The sequence below is a fragment of the Helicoverpa zea genome, chromosome 1 (genome assembly GCF_022581195.2).
Source record: "Helicoverpa zea isolate HzStark_Cry1AcR chromosome 1, ilHelZeax1.1, whole genome shotgun sequence".
NCBI classification, from domain to species: domain Eukaryota; kingdom Metazoa; phylum Arthropoda; class Insecta; order Lepidoptera; family Noctuidae; genus Helicoverpa; species Helicoverpa zea.
The window spans coordinates 13,002,891-13,029,919 of NC_061452.1; the positions used below are offsets into that span (position 1 = coordinate 13,002,891).

At 39.9% G+C, this 27,029-nt stretch overlaps 3 protein-coding genes across 6 annotated transcripts; 2 read left to right on the plus strand and 1 right to left on the minus strand.

The window, feature by feature from the left end:
* Positions 1-634: 634 nt before the first annotated feature.
* On the plus strand, positions 635-7,270 carry LOC124645626. Of its 2 annotated transcripts, XM_047185450.1 has the most exons (7): positions 635-817; positions 909-2,406; positions 2,811-2,877; positions 3,682-3,750; positions 4,028-4,082; positions 4,919-5,056; positions 5,490-7,270. In XM_047185450.1, the coding sequence occupies exons 1-7, from the start codon at positions 809-811 to the stop codon at positions 7,089-7,091; spliced, it is 3,438 nt and encodes a 1,145-aa protein (XP_047041406.1). In that variant the 5' UTR covers positions 635-808; the 3' UTR covers positions 7,092-7,270. The 2 variants fall into 2 exon arrangements, with proteins under 2 accessions (XP_047041406.1, XP_047041397.1); XM_047185441.1 differs by lacking the exon at positions 4,028-4,082 and having other exon boundaries at positions 3,682-3,805.
* A 1,216-nt stretch (positions 7,271-8,486) lies between these two features.
* On the plus strand, positions 8,487-18,559 carry LOC124632347 (peptidyl-alpha-hydroxyglycine alpha-amidating lyase 1-like). 3 transcript variants are annotated; one of them, XM_047167158.1, is made up of 9 exons: positions 8,487-8,701; positions 8,779-8,872; positions 9,182-9,419; positions 9,696-9,824; positions 12,730-12,881; positions 13,110-13,243; positions 13,386-13,449; positions 15,325-15,609; positions 16,119-18,559. In XM_047167158.1, exons 1-9 carry the CDS (start codon positions 8,615-8,617, stop codon positions 16,286-16,288), a joined length of 1,353 nt encoding a protein of 450 aa, XP_047023114.1. In that variant the 5' UTR covers positions 8,487-8,614; the 3' UTR covers positions 16,289-18,559. The 3 variants fall into 3 exon arrangements, with proteins under 3 accessions (XP_047023114.1, XP_047023106.1, XP_047023125.1); XM_047167169.1 differs by having other exon boundaries at positions 8,489-8,701; positions 15,325-15,617; positions 16,119-16,169; XM_047167150.1 differs by lacking the exon at positions 13,386-13,449 and having other exon boundaries at positions 13,110-13,307.
* A 2,501-nt stretch (positions 18,560-21,060) lies between these two features.
* On the minus strand, positions 21,061-26,469 carry LOC124633895 (methyltransferase-like protein 25B). The gene is made up of 6 exons (XM_047169266.1): positions 26,308-26,469; positions 25,723-26,183; positions 25,105-25,519; positions 24,916-25,025; positions 22,188-22,375; positions 21,061-21,210 (listed from the first exon to the last, which is right to left on the minus strand). Exons 1-6 carry the CDS (start codon positions 26,398-26,400, stop codon positions 21,131-21,133), a joined length of 1,347 nt encoding a protein of 448 aa, XP_047025222.1. The 5' UTR covers positions 26,401-26,469; the 3' UTR covers positions 21,061-21,130.
* Positions 26,470-27,029: the final 560 nt, after the last annotated feature.

The following is a 27,029-nucleotide window of genomic DNA, read 5'->3' on the forward strand; positions in this document are numbered from 1 at the left end:
TCGCGAGCGTAGCGAGCGCGAATCTTTTAAATTGTTTGTTTAAGGGCTCTCAAATTAAACTCGGAATTAAGCACAAATAAAAAGAATTCGTGACTGGATCGAGAGCCAGTGGTTTTTGTTACTTTGGTGCCAACTTTTTGTTAAATTGAGGACTCAAAAAGTAAACGCAGAATGAATTAAAAGTAAAGAAAAAATGCACATTTTTTTTCTTGGACCAGATTTATATTTTTTTATAATATTTTTTTTTTATATTAGTGTGGGTTGTAGCGCGAGGCCCCCCCAAGCGCGAGGCCCTGTGCGATGGCACAGTTCGCACACCCCTAGGGCCGCCACTGATGCTTAGTACACTTGTCCAACCACTGTGTCCAACCATGTGAATATAAAGCTTAAGCTAAAAGTCTGCCAATTATTACGCCTGCGATGTGGGGGCATTAAATAGTGTAAGGGGCAGTCAAACAAGTAATCGTTCTGCAAATATTATAAATTTTAGAGAATTTCAAGATAGTATTTAAATAAACGAGGAATTAGTATGTAATTTTCTATTTTAGTAACAAGGACATCCCTATAAAATATGTTGCAACAGAAAAAACTTAATGCTACCACGCTTTCTATTTTTATTTATTACGTGCGGCAACCCTGAATAAATCTGTCACCTTTCGCAATGGAGTGTTGGACGTGTCCGTAATAACAAAAAATACTTTTTATTTACTTGTAATGCTGTCACCACTTTAACAGTAATTCCAAATACCATTTACGATTATGTTAAGTTCGTGTGGAGGTTTGTTTAGTTCAAATTCGCTGCCGAAACATGGAAGAGGTGAGTTGATAGGTTACCAATGTTACCATATTTTTGTTGTGTCACAATACAGCGCGATATTGTTGGTTATTGTGCAATGCTCTGTTTTTAGGAACTTAACGAGCATGATTTGGAGGAAAGACTGTATGCTATGCTACATCATGTGGACGAGACGGAGGGTAACTTAACAGCGAGCCACAGCGATGGGTTGAACATAGTGGAGAGCGCGCCCAGGAGCACCGTGCGGCGCTACTGGCGCACCAGCGAGCCCACTACTCCGTATCAAAAGGTGAACGTACAGAAGGAACCCGCCACACCATCACTCAACAGCAACAAGCCTGACAACAACATTACCCAAACTAACCAAACACCAAAGCCCAAAGAAGAAAAACGTGATTCTCCTAGCAAACTTCCCGCTGTCGATCTATCTATTTTCCAGTCTCCTGTACCACAAAATATTAAGAAAACTATTGAAATTATTGAACAGGATGAAGACAGAACTGTTTTACTTGATTCTAGTGATGAGGATGAGGTAATAGAAGTGGCACTACCTCCCAAGCCTACTATTACTATTGAGAGCTCTGATGAAGATGAACTGCACATCATTAACCCTGTATCTCCAGCTAAACAACAAGTTAATGTGGAAAAAACAACAACTAGTGCAGGACGAGATGTTACAGCCAGTCCCGCACCCTCAGGGGTATCTTCAGTTTCTGATGAATTCATGCGTGGTGATTGTATAGCTTTGAATATATCTTCCCGACACCAAGACAATCCCAGCTTTGATTTCAGTCTGCATGGATCTGACCTGCTTGTTCAAAGTACTCCATCAAAAAAAAAGAAAAAGAAGAAAACTAAAGAAGCAGTGACATCTACACCAGTTGTTGCTGCTACCCCAGAGAAGGCTACACCCAACGATGAATGTTTTGCTACACCTAAAAGTAAAGCCAAGAATAAAAAGCAGAAAACTAAATTGTATACAGTTACCGAGAAAAGTATTCCGAGTGCCGATGTGTATGACTCTGATAGCAACCAGTCTATTGACACAAATAAGAACCGAAACTCATACATAGTTACAGATAAAAGTTTTCCCAGCACTGATGTTTACGAATCTGATTCAAATCTGTCTGAGTGCGCAAAGGAGGCACCAAAGAGGGCACAGAATAATGACATAGAGAGTTCCGACAGTAGTGTATCCCTGGATAAACCGAGTGAACCACCTTCTAAAGTCTCGAAGCGAAATGAATCCAGCCATGCTAACGAGACCGAAACCACAATAGTTGACCTGACAGAGAATGAAAGTTTTGTGAATCTTGATGAATCTGATATCCAGGAAAACATTGTTATGGGTAATGTGTCCGGATTCACTGAGTATGAGGACTATGGAGATGAAAACGTGCCCGACAACAACATTTCTAAGTTTGGCTCCACGAACATACCTTCGATATTGAACGAGAACCTTGACTTCGACAACTTGAAAGGCAAAGACAAGGTTTGTAAAAGGCGAAGATACTCTCTGACAACTCTTCGTGCTGAAATGGAAAAATTCTACAATGAGAGCTGGGGCGGAGAGAACTTTAACCACAGGGAGATACAGAAAAGCATGTCACGTAAGTTGGAATGTTATTTTATTTACATTTCTCTAGAAGTTTGTTTGTTTGTTACATTTGCATGATAAAACAAATGAACAGTATGCATTGAGCTGAAGTTTGGTGTAGGTTGTGACCTACCAACTGTGAATAGTAGATGCATGTGTCTTCTTTCCCCAAAATGGCTGAACAGATTTTGATGAAACTTGATAGTTCTGTAGCTTATATGTCAGATTATAGCAGCTAGTGAACTAATAAAGTCAAGCAATTACTCACAATATCCTGACAATAGTCATGCTACTAATAGGTGTAATTACTTCCAACAATCATTAAAATAAGATTAAGCTCTACCTCATTAGGAAGCACATTAATTAGTGAAGGAGATAATGAAATTATGTCTAATATTTGTTAATTGCTTCTTCTAGGTGATAAGAGCCTGTGGGTGATTGATCCCAAGGATAGGATGCCGCCGCTAGCAAAAAGAAAAGTCACGTAAGTATTTTCTTTTAATATGAACCTTTCAATTAATGATTACATAATATGTTCCTATGTACCTACACTACATAGAATTCTGAATGGTGCAATGCGAATTCGCAGGACAGGAAAATGAAATGCGAATGAATAATTACGAATAGTGACTTAAAGATGTAACTGTAATTAAAAATTGAATTATTAAAACTTAAAATTTAAAAAACGAGAATTAACCAGAGTGCAGCACTGTAACGCATACGAATGTTATGTTTCTTCCGGTTCTATTTACTGTACTGCCCTGATAACAAAGAATGCAGTAATCGTCATTTTTGAGATTTTCACTTTTTTCCAGAAATGGTACCCCAAGAGGTTCATGTGCATGAAAATATATAATAATAGATTTTCATAAAATATATTATCACCAATCAAATACGATTGTATATCATCATCATCATCTTGCTCAGATGATGATGATGATATGTTTTTTGCGTTTATCTCGTAACCGCCATTTTGCGATTACTGCATTCTTAGTTATGACGGCAGTGTAGTAAGAAGCAAGATTTCTTTAATATATACCCACCCAAAACAAAAATGTGAAAGGCTGCCAAGTTCGATAATATGGGAATGCTTCGCCTATAAAAGAAGTGAGATCTGAATAAGTACCAAGTTCCATACACATACCTCAGTTAAAAATAGTTACTTTTTGATGATGTTACAGGCATCAACCTCCGATAGACACCCTTCGGCCAAAACTCTCCCTTGAGGAATGTCTCTGAGTTGGAACTTTTAATGAATTTATACTTATTATTATATTTAATATTGCAGGTGCAATTACTGCAACCGTGCGGGCCACCGCGATGACACGTGCCGCCTCAAGCCGGCCGTCTGCTACATGTGCGGCTCCACCGGGCACTACGAGCCGCGCTGTCCCAGGAAGATCTGTGTCAATGTTAGTATTGTATTGTTATTCTGTATGAATATTACATTACAAGTAGTGAGATGACACGTGTCGCCTCAAGCCGGCGGTCTAGTAAATGTGCGGCTCCACCGATCACTACGAGCCGCGCTGTCCCAGGAAGATCTGTGTCAATGTTAGTATTGTATTGTTATTGTGTGACTATTACAAGTAGTGAGATGACACGTGTCGCCTCAAGCCGGCCGTCTGCTGCATGTGCGGCTCCACCGGGCACTACGAGCCGCGCTGTCCCAGGAAGATCCGTGTCAATGTTAGTATTGTATTGTTATTCTGTATGAATATTACTTTAAAAAAAGAGTGGCTATTTAGTTTCTTGCCGGCTCCTCTCCATTAGACCAACTTTTTGGAACCGTGCAACTAGTGTGACTTTTCATAGGAGCCTGCAAAGGCCTATTTGAAATAAAAAATTTTTTTTTTTTCATTACGACGACGGTAAGAGAGAGAATTTTTCAAATTGGTTCAGTTGTTTCTAAGCTTTTTAGGAAACAAACAAAATATATTTCCTCTTTATTATACTATAGGTACAGATAGAAAATGAAAATTACAAACATTATTACATAATTTTCAAATTTTGTTATTACTTAAAACAATGGTATTTGAAAAACGTCATTGTTGAGAGGAGAGGAATATTGACAATGTACAGTTTACATTCAATAAAACATATGACGTGATTTTATCATATCATGATATCTTCATTTTTTCCCCAACTATGTTGGGAACGGCTTCCTGTCAAAAGTGGAGTTTTCACATGAAATTTCTGTATATCTAACTTCGTCAACTCAAATACCTTTGGGATCTCCTTGGACCTGTAAATATTGGTTGTCAGACTGCAATGAACACATAAAGGAATTCGTTACAAGATAATCAGAATTCGTCTAATTTTTTTTATTTAGCCTATGTTGTCCCACAGCTGGGCTAAGGCCTCTCCCATAACCTTCCATTTTTCCCTATCGGTCGCTATTTGTGGCCAGTCCTTGTGGAAGCTGTCTAGATCTTCTCTCCAGCGTTTCCTTGGTCTTCCTCTCGGTCGCCTTTATTCATCTGAAATAGAAAAAATATGTATCATAATTTAATTTCCCATTACAGTGCGGCTCGCCCAACCAGATGTATTCCACAATGTGCCGCAACTGCTGCAACTGGGGCTCCGTGCGCTGCGGCGAGTGCGGCCAGGCCGGCCATCCCCACACGCACTGCCCCGACCTCTGGCGCCGGTATCATAACACTGTGAGTATTCACGTTGTTTTTATTTATTTAATTTTATGCAATCACAAAGTGAATTACAAAGGCGGACTTAATGCCATAGGCATTCTCTCCAGTCAACCTTAGGGTTGTTGGCACGTTGTTGTAGAGTAACTGCTAGGACATACAAATATTGTGCAATAAAAATATTTGTCGCTAAAAAGGGTTGTGATCTTCAAAATTCCGCAATTTTATTGATCGTCTAGCGAGCGCCTAAGAATAGATTCCGCCAGCGATATCCCCCGATTCCTAAGAATACATTATTACATTCTTCATTTCGTAATATGGATAACATTACATTTTTTGCCTTAAACTCAAATGATCAAGTAGTGAGAGTAACCATTGTAATAAAATTGATAAAAATATTCTGATCTAAAAGAATATATTATGAATCTAACAAAAACCTTTTTCTCCACAGATTGACATGACCTCAACATTAGAACGCTGCAACCAAAACAAGAAGCATCAACAACTGTACTGCAGCGGCTGCACCAGACGCGGCCATCTCGTGCACACGTGCCGCGTCACCCTGCCCTTCTCCGGCCTGCCCATCAACTCGCCCTACGTCTGCATCTACCGGCCGCTATACCAACCCAACGCAGACAAACAAACAGCACAGCAAAACACCCCCCCACCAACCACACCCCTCAGGATCGAACGCAATAAACGCCAGTCAAAGTCACCTACAGCACACGAAACTCATGTGAACAAAAAAAGAAATCTCTCCACCTGTGAGGATAGTGAACGACGTAACACTAAAAGCCCGGGACCGCAACGAAAAACTTCCATCAGTAAAGAAGCTGAAGAAAGCAATAAAAATCAAACTAAAACTACGCAGGAGAATAAAACTCAGGCTGGACAAGAAAAAGCACCTAACTTCATCCCCATCTGCTCAGCAAACCATGACAAAAAGGGTAACATTATACAAGATAATGAAGTATCTGATACAAGTGATATCGTCACTTCTGCTAGGATTTACATCACCAACGATGTTATTGAGAAACTCAAATCTGATGAGGGCAAGGCCTGGCTGAAGGAAACCACGGACAAACACAGTGTTGAAGTGGAAAACGCAGAAATAACCTCGTTTTTGAGTATTAAGGGCAAGCTTGGAGATCAAGAGGCTTTCCATGCGGAACTGAGAGATTGGTACAAGCCAGCCGACAACGCTAAACCAAGCAACGATGGCGATACTAAAACCGAAAACAAAAGCGATAATGCTTGGAGCGCCCTGCCTAAAAACAGAAACAGTTTGTTGAAACAACTCGACAAAGCTCTCAACTCATTGAAACAGGATATAGGAGACCCCAACGCGCTCTACAAGGAGTTGACGTACCTGCAGAATCGTCACCAACAACTGCTTAAACAGAAAGTTATTAGTCCTAAGACATTGCATAACAACCGCGGAAACATTAATCAAATGCTCAAGAAGCTAAACATGGTACTTATCGGACAGGCTGGACTTGCCGACGGGTCCGCACACCTCAATGAACTGTACTCCTTCCAGGAGAAACTCATGAATTTGCGACAGAAAACTATATCCAATGACTTACGAAAGGAGATCGGACAACACTACTCGCTTATATTCTCCGCGCTCCCCAGAGACGACTACTCAGACTTACTGAAGATGTACCACAACAATGTGAAACAACCCTCAATGATGAAAAAGCAGAAGAAGAAGTTGAAACTCAACCCTAAACTTAACAGATTGAAGATAAAAGTAAACAGCATTCCAACACAACCAATACAAAACGGCATTAAGGAGAAACGCGAGAAGCGAGAGGAGGGTTCTGTGGCCTGCAGCGACCCGCACATGATACAGAAGCTGGCGTTCTACCACAAGCGGCTCGTCAGCTCGCGGCCCGCCGGCGCCGCGCTCAAGAAGACCAGAGGCGAGCTCGTGCGGAGGCTGCACTCCTCCATCGCTTCATTATACAGGAAAGAGAAAATGTCTTCTAAAAACAAGAAGAAGGTTAAAAAGCTGCAAGAACAGGCGCAGTTGTTCTTGTCTAATGTATAAAATATAATTTAGGAGATAAAGATTTTATGTTGGCGCCAATCAGAGGCGTGCTCGGCAAGAGACGAGCCGGCATGTACCCGTGGTCCACGTGGGATCACTTTTATGTTCGTCTTAATTGCCGGTTTGGTGTAATGCACTATATCGTGCGTGTGAATTATTAAACTTCTTAGTGTAAAGCATTACTTTGTTTACTTTTGACAAAACCCCTATCCTATAGTTCGGCCATTCAGAGAATGCGTTCCTGACACGTCGCGATTGAACTGACGACGTAACTACATTCATTGATTATTGATATAATAATGTTGTTTTAATGCTCCTCAATTGTTAAAACGGTAAACAACCAGCAAAAATATTTTTATCGTAACTGCAACGCCATTGCAAAGTTACGTCGTCAGTTCAATCACGACGTGTCAGGAACGCATTCTCTGAATGGCCGAACTATAATATACGATGATATAAATCCTTCGTCCATAGTTGAAATCGCACATTAAATTAGAATAAAAATCCATACTAAATATGAATCTATGAGAATGTCCTAAAGCATGTTGAATTCTTGCAGTAGTAGTAGGTTACATACATGCAGTCTGGACCTGTGTCCTTGAAAACATTTTATTCAATTGAGTTCCTCAAATTGTGTATAGTCTGTTTTTTAATCTCGTATAGTCTGTTTTTTAATCTCGTAGACTAAATTGACACTTGCAAAATGTCAAACTTCCAAATAATTTTGCTAGCTCTGTGGTGCAGTGTTGTACTTACGATACCGGTACGTTGAATCGTAACTTTTTACAATAAGTCATCCTGAAATAATGGGCTTATCCTTGATGATTACGCATGGCTTTGCGTGGTCAGATATCCCTGGCAGTTTGTAGCACGTCGTACAGCCATGTGTACGTACGTGAATTTTAAATATAAAACTTTGAATGAATATTAAATTCGTCTATTATAGATAAAAAGTTACGATTCAACGAACCGGTATCGTAAGTACAACACTGCACCACAGAGCTAGCAAAATTATTAGAAAGTTTGACATTTTGCAAGTGTCAATTTAGTCTACGAGATTAAAAAACAGACTATAGAAGCAATATCTATTGTGTCCTCAATTGGCTCGCACAACACAAAGATATATTACATTTTACTGTCGCGGATCAAAAAGTGAAGATTGTCTTACGAGACGGTCATCTGAGCTGGGTGGTTAGATTCTATCGTGTATGAAAAGTGTTATTTTCCTTGAAACGATTGTGCATCCATACTCTCCATGCGTTATAATTTACCGAAAATGTAAACAACACGCGTATCGTTCACGAATATTAGTAGAAGTGTAAACTAATATTTTCTTTGAGTGATTTAGTAAGTTTTTCAAAGGCGCATCACTAGTGGTATACGTCATCAAGCACCACGGCCGCGACGTACGTCATTTAGTGATAATTGATAAGCCAAAGCTTGGTACTTGTTGATTTGATAAAATCATTAAGATCAATAGCAAAAACAAAAGTTTCCGCCAGTGCAGCTTACAAAATAGAAAAATGAAGGAATTAATGTTTAGAGTCCTACCAAAGTTTGAGTTATTCGTATTAATATGCATCATAAATTCTATTTGTTGCGGACGACTGGTAACTAATCGGCAATTATTATTTTAATGTTGTTGTTTTATTAGAAGTGATGTTAAAAAGCTTTTAATTGTGTGCAGTTTGGTGAGGAAGGCTATTATCCTGCCGGGTACTACGACAGTCAGCAAGCTCAATATGAAAAAATTAAAACTGCGCTCACAAAATTGGAACATGGTTTGTATTCATTTTAATTCGCGAGTTATTAAAGTTCATATTATTCACGCGATTTCTACATAATTAGCTCGTATCTTGCATGCAAACAAAAACAAACAGATATGATTTATTCATGACATTTATACCTAATTATGCGTAAAAACAATTACCTTGAGAGGGGTATTCCCACATAAAATATACTTGAAAGCTTTATTATCTACTTAAAAAATAACATCAATAAGACAATTTTGCGAACCTATTCTTTTTGCTTTCAATGAACCATAGAGATTCATTGGGAAAATTCTAAAGCATAAAACCTCTTTTCTCCAGCGCCCCAATGGGTGAATGACTGGCCAGACCCATCCATCAGAATGGGCCAAGTATCAGGCGTGGCTATAGACAACTCTGGCCAAGTGCTGGTGTTCCACCGTTCCCACAATGTGTGGGATGCCACAACATTTAACAATAGAGATGTGTACCAGGGTATCGGAGAGAAAGCTATACCAGAACCCACAATATTAGTCCTCAATGATACTGGGGAACTGGTGGATATGTGGGGGCAGAACCTGTAAGTAGATTTAAAAAAAATCCATTTACATTTGTGTATGTTGTCAACAGAAAATACATTTGTCCAAATAAATTGGTACAACTTGAGATAATGTAGCTGAAAGTTGTTCATTTTAAATGCAAAATATGTACTTAGTATTCAAAAATAATGGTATAATTTATTTTAATGTTTCTTGCCTCAATTTTAGCAAGTACTTAAGTACACTAGGTACCTTTTTTGATATTCAGAAGTTGTTACTGATATAGTGTAATCAAAATCATGTAAATTTTTGTCTAGGTTCTACATTCCTCATGGCATAACAGTGGATTATGAAGGCAATGTGTGGGTGACTGATGTGGCCATGCACCAGGTCTTCAAATTCACTCCAGACAACAGGCTGAAGCCCAACTTGACTCTTGGAGAGAAGTAAGTTATGTATTTAATTTACTACCTACTTTATATTTAAAAATAATTTTGAACAAAGCAAAGGTTTATTTATTATTATATGTTTTTGTTATTATTATACTTGTTTATTCTACACAATAGAAACAAAATAGTGTGTTGTTACATCTCAAATTGTAAGCTGTTATTGTATTTATAATTTTGAAGCCCAGAAAAACAAATAAACAGCCAACCTAACAACCTTCAAACAAGGAGACCTTGACCTGACATTGTTCGTCTACAAACTACCTTATGTATAGAAGAGAGGGATATAGGTATATAATACACTAGCTTGGTACTTTCCCTCGGTTTCGCCCACGTCCAAGGGGAACTTCTACCTGTACCTGAATAAAATATACAGCCCCGGATCTTCAATTTTTTTTAGGCGGGGCAAAATCTGCAAAATGCCGCCCCGCCTACCTACTTATGTTTATTTTCACCTTTATCATCCATATAATTTTAGCTATCAATATGTAGGCAGGCAGGGCCGTCTCTAGCTCATGTAGCGCCTGGCTGCAATCATCACCCAAGCGCCACCTATGTATTGAAGTACTTAGAGTAGTTACAAGGATAATAAATAAGAACGTTCGAATGAAGTGCACTATTTGGTAGGTAAAGGACTTTAAAAAATGTGTCCAATTCATTGTAGGCTCTTTAAGTTATGAAAGTCGAGACAGAACGATTGTAAAAAGCAGCGCGAGCGAAGTGAGCGCGCAATTTTTTTAATTTGGGACACAAAAAGTTAATTAGTTTAAAAAAGCGCTGTAACAAGCAGCAAGCAAACTTTTTTGTTTTTGAGGACTCCATAAATATATATTTTTTACTACATTTGACCAGTGGCGGCGTAGCATCGGGTGGCACCCGGGACGGACGAGCATCGAGCATCCCCCACCTCCCCATAAAAAACGACAGAATATAATCACGTAGTAAAAAAAAACCTACAGTGAGCCCCAGAAATGTTCGAGATGTAGGACACAAAAGATCCCAATTTAAAAAAAAAACGGTAAATGAATCCGCGAACATAGCGAGTGCGAAATTTTTGAGTTTGTTAACACAAAAGTACCCAAACAAGTTTGATAAAAAGCACTGTACAGTGAAAGTCCTCAACCTCCGCTTACAAATAGCGCCTAAACAACTTAAAAATAACCACTGTAAAGTGAATTTTTTTAATTGTTACTTTTGAGGACTGTAATTTAACTCTGAATTAAGTACCAATAAAAAGAAACCGTGACTGAAGCGAGCGTCCGTTGTTTTTGCTACTTCGGTGCTTTAAATTTTTGTTAGATTGAGTACTAAAAAAGCAAGGGCAGAACAAAATAGAAATTAAGATTTTTTTTTTTCTAACTTTGAGGAATTAATTTAAGTTATCAGATAAAGCAAACATATAAGAGAGGGGTGACAGTCGGACTGAGAGGGGTGACCGCCTCGATGTCTCGCGCATGCTCTGTCGTAGTTTTGTTTAAAATTTGAATATAAATAAAATGAAACAGTAAATGGTAGGGAACCTAAGCTTCGCAGATAAGAATGTGACTTGTCCCTTCTGCCCGCGCCATCCTGGTCATGCAGATATGTGTCGACCAAGATGGCACCCCCCGAGATGTGGTACCCGGGGCGGACCGCCCCCTCCGCCCCCCGCTTACGCCGCTACTACTTATAAAAGTTAAGGCAGTGTGGCCTTTACTTATGAAGACATTGAGGCAATGCATGTATAATATTGCGCGAGCGAAGCGAGCGCGAAATTTTTTGAGCCCGCGACACAAAAGTACCTGATAAAGGACATCGTAAAGCAACAAGTAGCCGCGAGCGAAGCGAGCGCGAATTTTTTTAAATTATTTGTTTGAAGACTTACAAATTAAACTGGGAATTATGTACAAATAAAAAGAAAACGTGATTAGAGACTGAATCAATGACCGACGACCGAGTCAATAAAAATAATAAACAATCAAGGAAAACAGCCGCGTTGTCATTTAGCCGCGAGCGTAGCGAGCAAGAATTTTTTCACTTAGTTGGAGGATATTAAAAGTAAAAAATAATCAAAATGATCAATCAAACAAAGCGAAGGCGACTTTTTTAGAAACTTTGCTTGTCAGTATCGAAATGTAATTTCATCGAAATTTCCTGGTGGTGGGGCGTTCCGTGGCGCCCCTGAGACCGAGCAAGGCGCCCGGGTCATGCGCACACCCTGCACCATAGGTTAAGATGGCGCTGTAGGTACCTAACCATTACAGTAATCTGTGATGTAGGATTTAAAATAAAAATAAATATATGCGATAAGCGTTCCTGGCTCATAGATGATCGCTAATTAATTTTTAATCAGTTTTAGTTTGCTAAAACTTCGCCTCGTGAATAATAAATGTTCGTGCAGTGGTGCAGGGTATCGGTCAAGTTGATATGGCCATGAAATTGCTGTACTTGTGCTATTATTTATTCCGTGGTCAAAGTTAAATAAATGATGAGTTATCCATCTATCTACTACTCTGAACCTACAACACGTTATCCATTGGTCTGTGAAGTGTGAATTTGGCAGCCGCCTGATTTTGCCGCCCCCTGAATTTGCCGCCCGGGGCACAGGCCCCGGCTTGCCCCCCCCTAGATCCGGGGCTGAAAATATAGCCTGTTACTATGAAATAGCTTTCCAACAGTGAGATAATTTTCAAATCGGTTCAGTACGAAGCCTTCAGGGTACAAACAAACAAAGAAAAAATGTTTTCTCTTCTTCATATTATTATCTATGTTTGATAATAGCACCCATACCAAAGCCAACACACATGCTCACCACACAAGCGTTGACCGTACTAGGAATGAACTTAGTTCGATCGACAATTGCAACCATTCCTCCAACTATCTAATTGGGGTAGTAAAATATAAAAATAACCTTTGTCTCTCCTAGGTTTATTCCCGGTAACGACGAAAAACATTTCTGCAAGCCTAGCGCGGTTGCTGTCCTCTCCACCGGGGACTTCTTTGTAGCTGATGGCTATTGCAACCACAGGATCCTCAAGTTCTCCCCCGACGGCAATATTATACTGCAGTGGGGACTCAGTAAGTACTTAATCAGTCGTCTCTACTGCTAATTCCTCTGAATATCTTTGTTGATTCTAACTTATAATGAAGAATGATTTGCTTGGAGAATTCCAATGCCACTCAACGTTATGCAAAAATGTAATTGTCTCCAGGATTCTATTCAGTTCCTATAAAATTGGGTCTCAAATGGTTCACATTGGTTTAATGTGAGTGTGACAAACAATTTTACATTTGGTTACGTTGTAGGTCACGGCAACTCCCCGTTCGCGTTCAACGTGCCGCACGCGCTAACGCTCGCCGAGGACCGCGGTCTTGTGTGTGTAGCCGACCGGGAACGCGGCCGCGTCGCCTGCTTCCGCCACGACAACGGCACCTACGAGGGCAGCTTCAGCAGCTGGCTGATGGGCGGCCGGCTGTTCAGCGTCGCGTACGCTCCGGTGCACGGTGAGTGACACATAGCGGTGTATTGTACACCGTGACGGACGCGTCGCCTGCTTCCGCCACGACAACGGCACCTACGAGGGCAGCTTCAGCAGCTGGCTGATGGGCGGCCGACTGTTCAGCGTCGCGTACGCTCCGGTGCACGGTGAGTGACACATAGCGGTGTATTGTACACCGTGACGGACGCGTCGCCTGCTTCCGCCACGACAACGGCACCTACGAGGGCAGCTTCAGCAGCTAGCTGATGGGCGGCCGACTGTTCAGCGTCGCGTACGCTCCGGTGCACGGTGAGTGACACATAGCGGTGTATTGTACACCGTGACGGACGCGTCGCCTGCTTCCGCCACGACAACGGCACCTACGAGGGCAGCTTCAGCAGCTGGCTGATGGGCGGCCGACTGTTCAGCGTCGCGTACGCTCCGGTGCACGGTAAGTGACACAGCGACCTACCTGCACAAATGTGGGCAATCGTCGTGAAGAAGCATATAGTGCAATCCAACCACTCTCATCATTTACAGTCCTTATCTCAGTTTGACATCCCTATTGAAACTTAATAACTCTGATTTCGTTATATAAATTATTTTATCTTAACCCTCTGCAGCTGATGTAGTAGTCCCACAGACACCGCAAAATACAAAACCAAGTTTTTTACCGTCATTTTTCAAATTCGTGCGCCAGCTCTTCGAGTACCTTCCTATAAAGGGCTCGCGCGTCGGTCAGTGTACGGGAAGCGGTCACTGTGAGCTTACTTTAGCGTGGAGGAAGGAAAGTGTCCACGGGACTACCACGTCAGCGTCAAGGTAAGTTTCCACGAGACTACCACCTCAATCAAATTGTTATATCTTCATAGTGTCTCCTAAACTACCACGTCAGTAAACTAGTTTAAGTGATTCATTATTTCGTGTTATTTTCCAATTTTCATAAAATATTACATTAATACTTTAATTACTAATCAATTAACTTGAATACCAAGCTAACTAGTTTTAAGTACCTAACAAGTTTTTAGATGGACATCTCAAGGAACAACTCTAAACCGGGGACTTCTGCTCGTAAAAGAACATCGGCTGGAACTCTCCAGAGTCATGAAGGGGAAATATTGAACTAACTGTAACAGGAAAGTTACGATGCCTTGAGTGTTAGGTAGAGGTAGAGTAGAGGTAGAGGTATTGATGATAAAGATGGAGATCCAAGTTTCGAGCCTGAAACCGAACGCGATGAAGATGACGCCATTTCACGTGAAGGAGAGTTTTAGGCATGGATGGGGGGTCCCTCCATCTCTGGTAGTTCGATTTGTTCCACTGAGTGACAAAAAATTTTGTTCTATTTTTCCAACTTTAATAAAAAGACAAACTAAGTATCGTTGCTGTGATTGTTCGAATCCAATTTGCCTTCAGTTCTCTAAGTCACTGTGTGATAATTGCCAAAAAAAGGTGTGACTTTGAATCACTCTAGTTTATAATTTGACCAACTAATGTATGTCATTTTTTCAACACTCATTCATATTATTGTGAACTTTTAAAATATGTAATGTAAAATTTGAAAAAGTTGATTTTGTTACTTTTTTTAGTCAATAAATGATTAAGTAGAATTTTTCAGACTGATTTGACATAAGTAAATGAAAGTTGTTTAATTTTGAAAGTACATTTTGTTTTTTTTTATTCCAAGTTAATTTAACATTTAAAATAGGCTATAAATCCAATAAATGTCAATAAGTTAGCCGTATAGTTTAATTTTACAAAAATATTTGCAGTTGAAGTGGTGTCTCGTGTACTACCACCTCAGTTGAATTGTAAAAATTTGACCACGTCAGTTGCAGAGGGATATGTATCTGTCATAAGAATTCAGTCTTGCTAAGGGGCATTGGGTTGCCGCCAGACTAACAGAGTTGAGTAGGTCAAAGATGCATATAAAACTGTTGAGAAAATGCTATGCAGATGATGATCTAGTATAAAATTCTCTACTACCTATACCTACTTCGAACGAACAACATCACAATCTAACTTTATTTTCCCACCAACAGGTGGTCGTCTCTACATCGTCAACGGGCCGGACAGCCCGCTCCCCAACCCAGTTCCAGTTCGCGGCTTCGTCATCGACTTCACAACGGGCCGGTTGATCCAAACCTTCGCTCCCGACGAGGGTCTGCAGAACCCACACGATGTGGTAGCATCAGCCGACGGTTCTAAAGTATATGTCGCTGAGTTGAACCCTTTCAGGGTGTATAAGTTCGTGGATGAAATATTGAGGAATGAAAGCCGTTTGGAGAAGAATGTGACGTCACACGTCAAGCCTACGGCGACAGTTGGTGAGTAGGTTTGTGTCTGTTTGTTTTGTTTTTTTGTTCATAGTCTTATTGTTTTTAAATTGTGCTTCATTTGTTTGTTCATTTTATACTATTTTAGTTGTTTTGTTATATATTTTAGTTGTTGAGTTGAGTATGTTTATATATCATTTTTATGTATGTTCATCGTTTTATCCGTTATTTGTTAATCAATTTTAAACGGCACGGGTTGTACTTATATATAGTGAAATAGAACAGTATTTTTGTAAAATTTGGAGCCGGTCTGATATGAGATGACAGGTCTCGAAGGTACTCTTCAGCTGTATATAGCAATTAGCAACCACCTTGTGTCAACGATAATAGTCTGAAATTCCCACCTACAAATTATTTTTTTTATACTTTTTTTGTATGGCATCTCGCAGTACAGCCTAGGAGGTTGTGTACGGCTTAACCGGACTTTAAAATTCTTTATACAAGACTCATTACTATTTTCTATTTCACCACTCATTCCTCTTCCCCCCTCCCCGCTACAGAGGTGGTGGGCAGGTCTAGCTCTGGGGCGGGCGCGTGGGAGTGGTGGAGCGGGGCGCTGGGCGGGGCGGGGGGCGCGGCGGCGGCGGCGCTGCTGGCGCTGGCCGCGCTCGCGCTGCTGCGCGCGCGCAACACCGGTAAGGGATACGAAGCTGAACCCCTAGTACATTGATACACACGGAGCGAGGACAGATGAGCAGAGATGCCATAATGTAGCTAGGTAGGACGCCTGCTTCTAGGTCAAATTCATTTGGAGGTCATGACCAAAACGACCCAGTTACGAGTGAATTAACGAAACGTTCGGGTTCTTTGGGACATCTATCAACGAGTTTTGGTATACCAAAAAATGGTCGGGTCCAAAGAAGGCGTATAAGGGCGAGAACAGTAACGCTCCTCGTCGCCTGCATACCCGCATTTTGACGCGCTACTTTCTTAGGCGATTTTCCGTTATGGCAGCTCCGCTAGTCATTCTGTTCTCCATGGTTGATAAACATCCACAAAAATACATACATACATTATCTACATATTTAGGCTGCCCGACCACGTCTTATAATTTGGTGACAGATTTTTTGTAGGGGAAAAATAGAACAATTGGCCCATTTATATTTCCTACAAAAAGTCTGACGTAATCGGGCAGCCTGATTATAATTTATCGTGTCAGCTAATCGTGAATTTAATTTAGAAGTTGAGCCCTTGGAATCTTATTTCATTGTCAAAGAATATTTTAATTAAATTGCGTTTAATTTACATTGGCCTATGACATGCCTACAATTATGCACAAATTGTTAAGTAACCCCAAATGAGCTAAAATTCTAAGGGTTAAAGTTAATAAATTCAGGTCAAGTAGAGCTAGCTGTTAGAATTTTTAGAAAAAACAAATAAGTAATTTTGTTTTTTCTGGTAGTAAATTACAACACTAAAAACCTTTAAAAAATAAATAGATTTTTACTAAAGCCTTGTAAACACATTTAACGTATTAAGCTTATTTTAATGTTTCTACCGGGTAAAGTGAGAATACTTGCCAACTACTATAGTATTGTTAATTGATTGACATTGGTATTAAACCGTCCGATTTATTAAACAGTATAAATTAACTAAAACGTATATAAAATACTAAGTATTTATCTCGAATTATATTTTGATCTGACAACTATTTTAAAAGTGATTAGATCACGAAAATGTGGCAAGAAAATCAATGGAACTTCTTACAATTTGGGTCCTAACTATTGTAATATATAGATCTCTTTCTATATGAACTTTTTATGTAGGATATACCTATATAAATACCTACATATAGATAGGAACATCTTTCCTACCCAGTATATCAATTAGTTTAATAAGTATAAGTTAAACTATGCTATTTATTAAAAAAAAGAATATCAATGCATAATTATTTATTTTGAAATAGTAATTATTTTTAAAATATAGGTATGCTATTTGAATGGTGGGCAACCCACAATATGAAAACAAGAAAAAAAAACATTAATGATTATTCTATCTGTGATGATAAGAAAAATGAAAGTTATTTTTTTAATACAAAAGCATTTTAAAAGCCGAAAAATATTTATTTGCTATTTAATGTTCAAATGATAAATTAAGAAGTTTTTTAATATGGCTTGTATCAGTGACTGATTTTTTAATGAATATGTTTTTATTTATTTATTAATTCATAGTTCAAACGCGATAGATATCTTTATTTATTTTTTGTATATTTTGTTCTGTACTAGTTTTAAGTTTTACCTTCACGAGATTACGAATTATTTGTAGTTGTAGGAAGTTTAGACTTCTGAAATATCACCTACTACGTGTAAGTTAACAGTTAAAATTAGACTATAAACATTCCTTTTAAAAAAAGGTGCCTGCATTCGTCGCAAAGGGCAACGAGGCTTTTTCGGCTAATTTAAGGCACCCTTAGTGTTATGAAATTATGTTACAAAGGTTCGTTTACAAAGAAAATAGTTACTATTTGGTCACACTGAAGCCACAATTTTAAGAATAGCGTTTCACTGACAACGAAATGATATTATATACCAAAAAAATATTCCTCTAACTATTCAAAAACCAGTGAAAATTAAAACTCAGTTATCTTTGGTAATTTTACGCCATAGAATCGTTTCGTTGTCAGCGATAACGCAGATTGGATTCGCTAGTTTAAGGTCCGTTTTGGATGCTAGACTGCACACGCCGCGACTGCATGAAAACAATTGATAATCTTGGGGCGACTGCACGTGGTGCTGCTGCTTTGATCCGAAACGGTTTAAATACAAACCAGTAGTGCAGTCGGCTGCTAGCATTCAAAACGTACCTTCAAAATATCACTATTTCGTCCTGTTATTTCGTTTTACACAATCTCACTTTTAAATTATTTTGCGCTTTCAAATATTGTGATTGTAAATGTGCAATGATATCGTTGGATTGTAAAAATATATTTATTGGAAGCAGCTTTTTGTATTTTTATTTCCGCACCGCATGTTTCACCTTTTTTGGTTCAGCTTTAGTAAGCATTCACTCGCTAAAGCACAAGTTTTTATTAAAAACATTTCATTAGTGCTTTGGTCATTCATAAACATGTTTTTGCTATTTTTAATATTCTGTAGTCTTTGTGTTCAGCTTAGCCAAAGGCCTCAAGGCAGCAAAAAAATACTTTGAGATGTAATATTAAATAAAGTTCATGGTAAGTTTAAAATCAAGTACCTATGTACATGGTAACATTGTTTGCCCATAGTTCTGCTAATCTTTATAAAAGTAGGTACCAACATAGTAACAATTCTGAGTTTATAATATCACATCTAAATATTAGGTATGTAGAGTCTAAGGGTGCGTCCACATCTGGCGAATGCGCCGCGAATGCGCAGCACGCGAGCCGATCGCGAGCTGTCCGCGAGCTGCGCGCGTGCAGTCACTGCAATAGTTCGGTGCGCCTCTTTAGCGCAACTCACGCAAGGCTCGTATAGAGCGCGCGAGCGGCGCGCGATCTGCGCGCAATCAGTTCTCGCCCTTACAGTTCCGTATATTGGCTCAGTACTATCGAAGATGGCAGACGTCGCGCGCCGCCTGCGCGCCGCTCGCGTGCGGCGATTAGGTCGCGCGCGAGCTGCGCGCGGGCGGCGCAGAAGCGGCGCTCGAACAAAAATGCACGCGCGCAGCTCGCGGACAGCTCGCGATCGGCTCGCGTGCTGCGCATTCGCGGCGCATTCGCCAGATGTGGACGCACCCTAAGAAGGTACCTACTGACCGTCAAACTCAGTCAGTGATCATTAAGGTATATTACAGTATACATATTTTACCACACAGCGGAATTTCTTCAACCCAAAGCAACTTCATCGGCTCAATCAAAAACAAACCTAATTCCACCACTCTAAAGTTACAAATCGAATCACCACCTCTAGGTCGTAAAGGCGTCACCCGTCGCCGCTGGGAGTACGGCCACGGCGAGTTCAAGTTACGACGGCTGTTGGAACGCCGTCGCTTCACGCGCGTCCACTCGGATGATTCTGATGAGGAACCGGCGCCCATGCTGCCTCACGCCACCCCGGCTAACGCGTGATGCTTAAGCGATACTTGTTATATGTAAAGAACATCTGAACTTAGAACTTCTTATTGTAGAACAGTTTCGGAAGTAACTAAGATTTGAACAGGCACAGATATAAGAATAACAGTTGAGGACACTCTGCCACTAAGTGACGTTATTATCTGAGTATTCACACGCCCGTAGTTTTAAAAAGTACCGGCTTCACTGCTAGGTTTTTTTCGATATGATTTTTGTTTAATCCTAACATTAAAGCCAGTACTTTTCCGGAGTAGGTAGGTCTTGGTAAACGTCAGACACAATCAGGGATAGGTTAGATTAGCCACTATTCCAACGTTACAAAAAAAATGGTCTTAAAATAGTACTGAATAAAAACTGTCGATTTAAACAAAGTTAATGATCTAAACTAGTACTACAGCCGGTATTTTTTAGCTGTAGATATAAAAAGAGGTCTAGCAAGCGGAGCAGACTATTTGACAAGCTGATTCAACTCCATTACTGTTGAATAAACCAATGCTTAATCCTAGTATGGTCCTAGTTCTAATTAGTTTGATAAATAAAAGAATGGTATAAGACGACGTTTAGCCTCTAAGCTCAGATGTTCACGAACATACTTTTACCAGAATTTCCTTCCAGTTCCTGCACATTTCAAACGATCACACCAAGATTTGGTGCAATTGTAAAATAAATTATAAAAATGTTGAAGCACACTCGTACAATTATCACTGGTCTAATAAATATGAGCTTTGCGTGAATAAATTGGAAATTGTAAGTATGTGTAGCTACATAATATATATATTATTAGGCCTAGTGGGTAAAAGACCAACCTCTCAAGTATGAGGGCGCGGGTTCGATCCCAGGTCAGGCAAGTACCAATGCAACTTTTCCAAGTTTGTATGTACTTTCTAAGTATATCTTAGACACCATTGACTGTGTTTCGGATGGCACGTTAAACTGTAGGTCCCGGCTGTCATTAAACATCCTTGGCAGTCGTTACGGGTAGTCAGAAGCCAGTAAGTCTGACACCAGTCTAACCAAGGGGTATCGGGTTGCCCGGGTAACTGGGTTGAGGAGGTCAGATAGGCAGTCGCTTCTTGTAAAGCACTGGTACTCAGCTGAATCTGGTTAGACTGGAAGCCGACCCCAACATGATTGGGAAAAGGCTCGGAGGATGAGGATGATGATGATAATGATAATGTTGTATTTTTGTTAGACCAATCTGTTATACAGGCATGGTCGAGGTCAGTATATTTCAGTGTTTTTCGGTTTGAGTCTTAGTGGTGTGCCGCATACTTATAGCTAAAATTTTAAATGTCTGTATTTGTGGGCATTGTTTTTATTTAGATATATACAATATACATGTATGTATGTAAATTAAGTGTTGTACAGAACTACAGATCCAAAATAACAATACCTTTTTTGTTCAGATGCCAGTTTATTTTTTCATACAATATTAATCATATTTTCTTAAAAACTACTAGGTACTTATAATCTTTTTGCTATAATAATATGGTTTCTAGGCGACAGTTTTGGATCGAAGACTGGCCGAATTTCACATGATATACCTGAAAAAAAAAATGTTAAGTAAATTGAGATTCATCAAAATCATTTGACGTTCAGATGTGATAAATAATATTTATGCACCTCATTTATTTTGAGCCCTTTTTGATATAAAAGAGAAGATCTCCAATCTGATTTTTGATTAAGGATGTTGTTTAATTTTAATGAGTTTATAGTTTAGTGAGATAAAAAGTTAAAGTTAGCCATTTGAAATCACTAATACTTCTGTTATTTTCGAAAGATACAATGTAAGAAACATAGATAAAAGTAAGCAATATGAGTAAATAATAACCGTATGAGGGTCAAAAATATGATGACACAATATGCAATTTCGTTGAAATCCAGCTCTTCAGCGATTGGCATGAATTAATAATAGAAATAATTCTTCAAAATCTACCAACGCGTGGAAAATTCACCAGTGTAAAAGCGCACTTAAAGCTCACTACTCCCTCCTTATAACTTCCTTCCATCATTCCTAGCACATTCTTGTAAAATATTAAGTACTTATAAAGTGCCAAAGATAAAGTCTAGTCTTTACTTAGTTAATTTTAATTTTACGTATTCTTTATGTACCTATTTATATTGTGCGTTGTATGTATGTACAAATTGTATGATGTGTACAGTTATTCGATGTCAAATAAGTGTATTTTTGTCTCCACAATTAAATGTAGTTAAGAGTAAAAATAAGTGTTTTTATTTTATTTACCATATCTTGGTGGTGCCTAAGGATCCACTGATCCCTGAAGACAATCAATTAAATTGCGCAATGTTGCAAAAAAAAATTGCATATTGCATAATAACTAAAACTAAAAGTTAATAAAAAAATTGCGCAATCTTCAACTTTGTTGCACAATTGGATTGATCATACAGAACATTAATTAAATTGCCTAGATTCTGGGCTGCCTCTTAGCATGATATTATTACACCTTATCAAAATATTGGTCAGTGTTAGTATCTCAAATAAATATCAAACTACCCTTACCATGTTCCAAAACATAGAGCACTCTATCCAACAAAACGACTGTCTCCACAAGCGGCGCGAGCGCAAGTCTTAGCGTATACACGACGACCACGCGTCGCCATTGTGCCAGGTCTTCATAACCTCGTCTCAGTACTGCTGGTGACGTCGGCAGTGGCACGTTGATGCGCTCCAGAGCTTGGAGGCAGTACCTGGTGTTGGGAAATTAGATATTAGGTGTTATGCCTTAGGTTGGTTTTGTAATATAAAGATATGTACAAAGGGAGTAGCTACATATGGGATAATAAATAAGTTCATATGGGTAGTACATAAGTACATAATAATATTTGTGTAAATAACATAAGTTATGCGGATGACATGGTGCTGCTGAGTCCCTCAATCAGAGCTCTGAGGAAGTTGATTGGTATGTGTGAGTCCTATGCTGATGAGACTCATGGGCTCAAATACAATGCACTAAAGAGCGAGTTCATGGTTTTTAAGACCAGTAGTAATAATTACTCTGATGTGCCACCAGTTTTGCTATGTGGTACTCCACTGAACAGAGCTACTAAGGTCAAGTATTTGGGCCACTGGGTCTCGGAAGACCTGAAAGACAACCTAGATATCGAGCGGGAGCGCAGGTCGCTTGCTGTCCGATGTAATATGTTGGCCCGCAGGTTTGCACGGTGTACTACTCATGTTAAGGTCACGCTTTTTAAAGCATTCTGTCAATCCTTTTACACGTGCAGCCTGTGGGTTGACTTTACGCAGATGGCATATAGCGACTTGCGTATTCAATATAATAATGCGTTCCGGGTGCTAGTGGGGCTGCCGCGTTTTTGTAGCGCATCCGGCATGTTTGCCGATGCGCATGTGGACAGTTTTTCCACAATAATTCGTAAAAGATGCGCCTCCTTACTGCGCCGTGTACGCGACAGCCACAACATCATTCTCAGGACGATGGCTGACCGGTGGGACTCTCCGATCCTGGGGCGGTGGATACGACTGCATGCAGTTAAGTAGCTAGCCCCCCAGGATAGCATTTTTCTTTATTTTATTTTCCTTTATTTTATATTATGTTTTATTTTGTATGTTTTATGTTTTATTATGTTGTATGTTTTGTGATTATGTTTTATTTTTTGTAAGATTGCATTGAATTGTATATGGAACTAGTTTCCGAAATAAATGATTATTATTATCTTGTATGTCTCTACCAGACCTCGGGACTATAGAGACCCGGATTTTTGGGAGGCGAACGTGGGGCCGAAGCCAACACGCTGAAGCCCTTTTGAGACAACTTTAATGAAATGGTGACACAAAACCGACGATTATCCCTGTATACACTATAGAAATGTACCCAAGGACAATCCCCGGTTCTGTGCTAAACTATTGCTAACTATGGATGAAAACTACTTGGGCTATTGTGATGGGATGCTAGTGGACTAGGAATGGGGAAACTACGGGAACTATGGCACCTCCCGATAACAATGTAATAAATACACGTAAAAATGGCAATGGTGGAGACTCGCCAACTCACTTACTGGGCCCCCGGGAATCAGTCGCTAAATCGCAACAAGGGGGCAACAGGTACATGAGCGGCTGAAGGGTGAGAATACCTCGGCGGACTTTAAACGCAGATCACGCGCTCCCTGTGGGTCCAGCATCACCGGCCCACTCGCCACTTACCACGAGGCACCTACCCTCCGAGTGGGCTGTTAACCCTGCTCTAGCGACTCCACTCTGACCGGCCGATGAAGGCAAGTCAAGAGGCGGGAGACCTGTCCCCCGTCATGCTTCACTCCGGCAGGCCGGAGATGGGGGACAGTATACTCTCCCTGGAGCACTCGGATATATAGCCCCGCGGGGTCGCTACTCCCCGTCATCCGCCTCAGATGCCCTGCGGGGCTTATTATTATAAATGTATGTCTCTTCCAGACCTCGGGACTATAGAGTCCCGGATTTTTGGGAGGCGCACGTGGGGCCGAAGCCAACACGCTGAAGCCCTTTTGAGACAACTTTAATGAAATGGTGACACAAAACCGACGATTATCCCTGTATACACTATAGAAATGTACCCAAGGACAACCCCCGGTTCTGTGCTAAACTATTGCTAACAATGGATAAAAACTACTTAGGCTATTGTGATGGGATGCTAATGGACTAGGAATGGGGAAACTACGGGAACTATGGCACCTGCCGATGACAATGTATTAAATACATGTTAAAATGGCAGGTGGAGACTCGCCAACTCACTTACTGGGCCCCCGGGAATCAGTCACTGAAAAGCAACAAGAGGGCAACAGGGACATGAGCGGCTGAGAAGGGTGAGGATACCTCGGCGGACTTTAAACGCAGATCACGCGCTCCCTGTGGGTCCAGCATCACCGGCCCACTCGCCACTTACCACGAGGCACCTACCCTCCGAGCAGGACTAACCTTGCTCTAGCGACTCCACTCTGACCGGCCGATGAAGGCAAGCCAAGAAGCGGGAGACCTATCCCCCGTCATGCTTCACTCCGGCAAGCCGGAGGTGGGGGACAGTATACTATCCCTGGAGCACTCGGATATATAGCCCCGCGGGGTCGCTACTCCCCGTCATCCGCCTCAGATGCCCTGCGGGGCTATTATTATTATAAGGACCATAAAGAGGTAGTAAATAGAGTGACTATACAATAGACTCATAAAGTAGATCTGCCACTCTTTGGGTGATGATTATCTACAACCTATCTTATGAATAGTGTTATGTTCTTACTTTTCAAATGTCATGGTATCTGAGTGTTTGATGCTCCTCACTGGTGCATGTTTTAATTTAGGGTCATGGTCTACTAATATCCTTTCTAAAGCTGCCCTGTATGCATGTATCTGGAAAGAGTTATGATATCAGCAGAGTAAATATTCAGCTACTTTATGTAATAAGTCAGTAGAAATTAAATACATTTACCTTCAAGTCTTCATAATTCCCTTTGCACAGCCTCTCACAATACACCTCAATAGCATGACAAGCAATCTCTCTACTTGGGTATGACAGTTTACTATCCAAACTCTTCACATATCTACTCATTGGATACCCTTGATTCTCTCCATCACAACTGAGCTTCATAAAACAACAACCAACCACACAAATAAACTTAATATTCTCTGAATTTATGAAGTGTTTAAGTAATAATGGTCCTAAGTCACCACAAGGGTGTAGACCTATCAGACCATAGTTGTGCATGCAGTCCGGTAGAGGGAGATTACGTAGTTGGTCGTGGTTTGATAGTGTCATGTTCAAGTGTAGAGGGCGCCGTAGTTTGCTTACAGCTTCAGCTGATAAATGCTTTTTCACTGTGTATTCTAGTTGCAAGTCGAGTTTTCTAAAAAATGTAATTCATTTCATTACTATTTCGTTAGTATATAAGTTTAGGTACACAAAAGAACACACATTTTTTCTATAACTCCAATTTAAAATTGAAAAAATATTTCTAACATGAATTAAAATGCACTTTAATTGTGTCATTTATGAAGGTATAATGTATTGACTTATAATTTTTTTTCTATACCTACCAATGGTACAGACCTAGCCTCCTCCGTGAGTTGTCCCTGGCACTCTATCCCAGCTGCATACAAGTCATCTCTGTATGCCAACACTCGTACCAAATGTCCCAAACCCGAACCAAAGTCTATCACAGAATTACAGTTACTTTGCAAAGCTGTGCCCACCACAACATCAGCCATCAAGCTTATCTCATGTCTCTTCTTCAATTTAACGTGTTTTAAAAACAAATTCTTTAATTTCGGATGATTTTTACAACTATCTAAATTAGTTGTAGTAACTTTTTTGTTTATATTTTGGTTTTGTCTCCCTCTAAGTATTGTTAATGCTTCTATAGTTTTGATTAGAGCTAAGAATGATAGTGGTAGTAATTGGTTTGTGGGTCTGTTGCTAAGAATGTGTCCTAATTCTTGTGGGTCCATATGTTCGAAAGTTTTGCGCCACGTACTCGGAAGTTTGTTCCAGTGATCATCCACGAAGAAGTCCTACAACAATAGTCATTAAATACCATAATTTCGAAGCCTCTTTGGTCTTTAACTTCTTCAAAAAAGCAGCACTAAAAGAAAATGTAGTTAATGAGTTGGTATTCAAAAGTGAATGTTGTCTTACCAAAACATATAAATCCAAAAGCCAGTCGTACATCCGTATAACTTTAAGTGACATTTCGAGATTGGATTTAACGTTTTCTATTTTAGAAGTCATGGTAAATGAGTATTAATGTTTTATTTCATTTAAATAACAATTCGACATCAACAAATCCACGTTTTCCTCTGTTATGACAGCAACTGTCAAAGTCACTGTTTTTTTTTTTTTTTTTGCCCATAGGGCAGCCTAAAGTCTTTCGACCATACTGCCTAGTCTTTCGTAGGTTCAAAGTCACTGTTAGAACAGCTGTTATTTTTTTGGCCTAATGCCTAGTGCAGGCTTAGTCTTTCGCCTATACCGCCTAGTCGAATGTATTTATCTTTCCCATTTTTAAAAATTATCAGATAAAAATTCAATAGCTTTAGCTTATTTAATATAGGAGTTTGCTAAAACCGACTCTTGCGAGTCCGAATTTGCAGGTACTCTCTTCCAGATTTGGAGGGACATTCATCTAATTCATCTGATCTTTCCTATGTCCTTAAATTTCACATATTTAGACTTAGCGTATTCAATGAAATATTTTATTTTACTCCGTTCGACTGAACGTATTCTTTGTGATAACTGTCCTATATTTAGAGCATAGCACTAACATAATTTATTTTGAGTCTATATTGAGTCCCTTGTTGAGGTGTTATATTTAGATAGGGTATCCCCACTTCAGTTCACTCCGTCATCATCATCTGTTT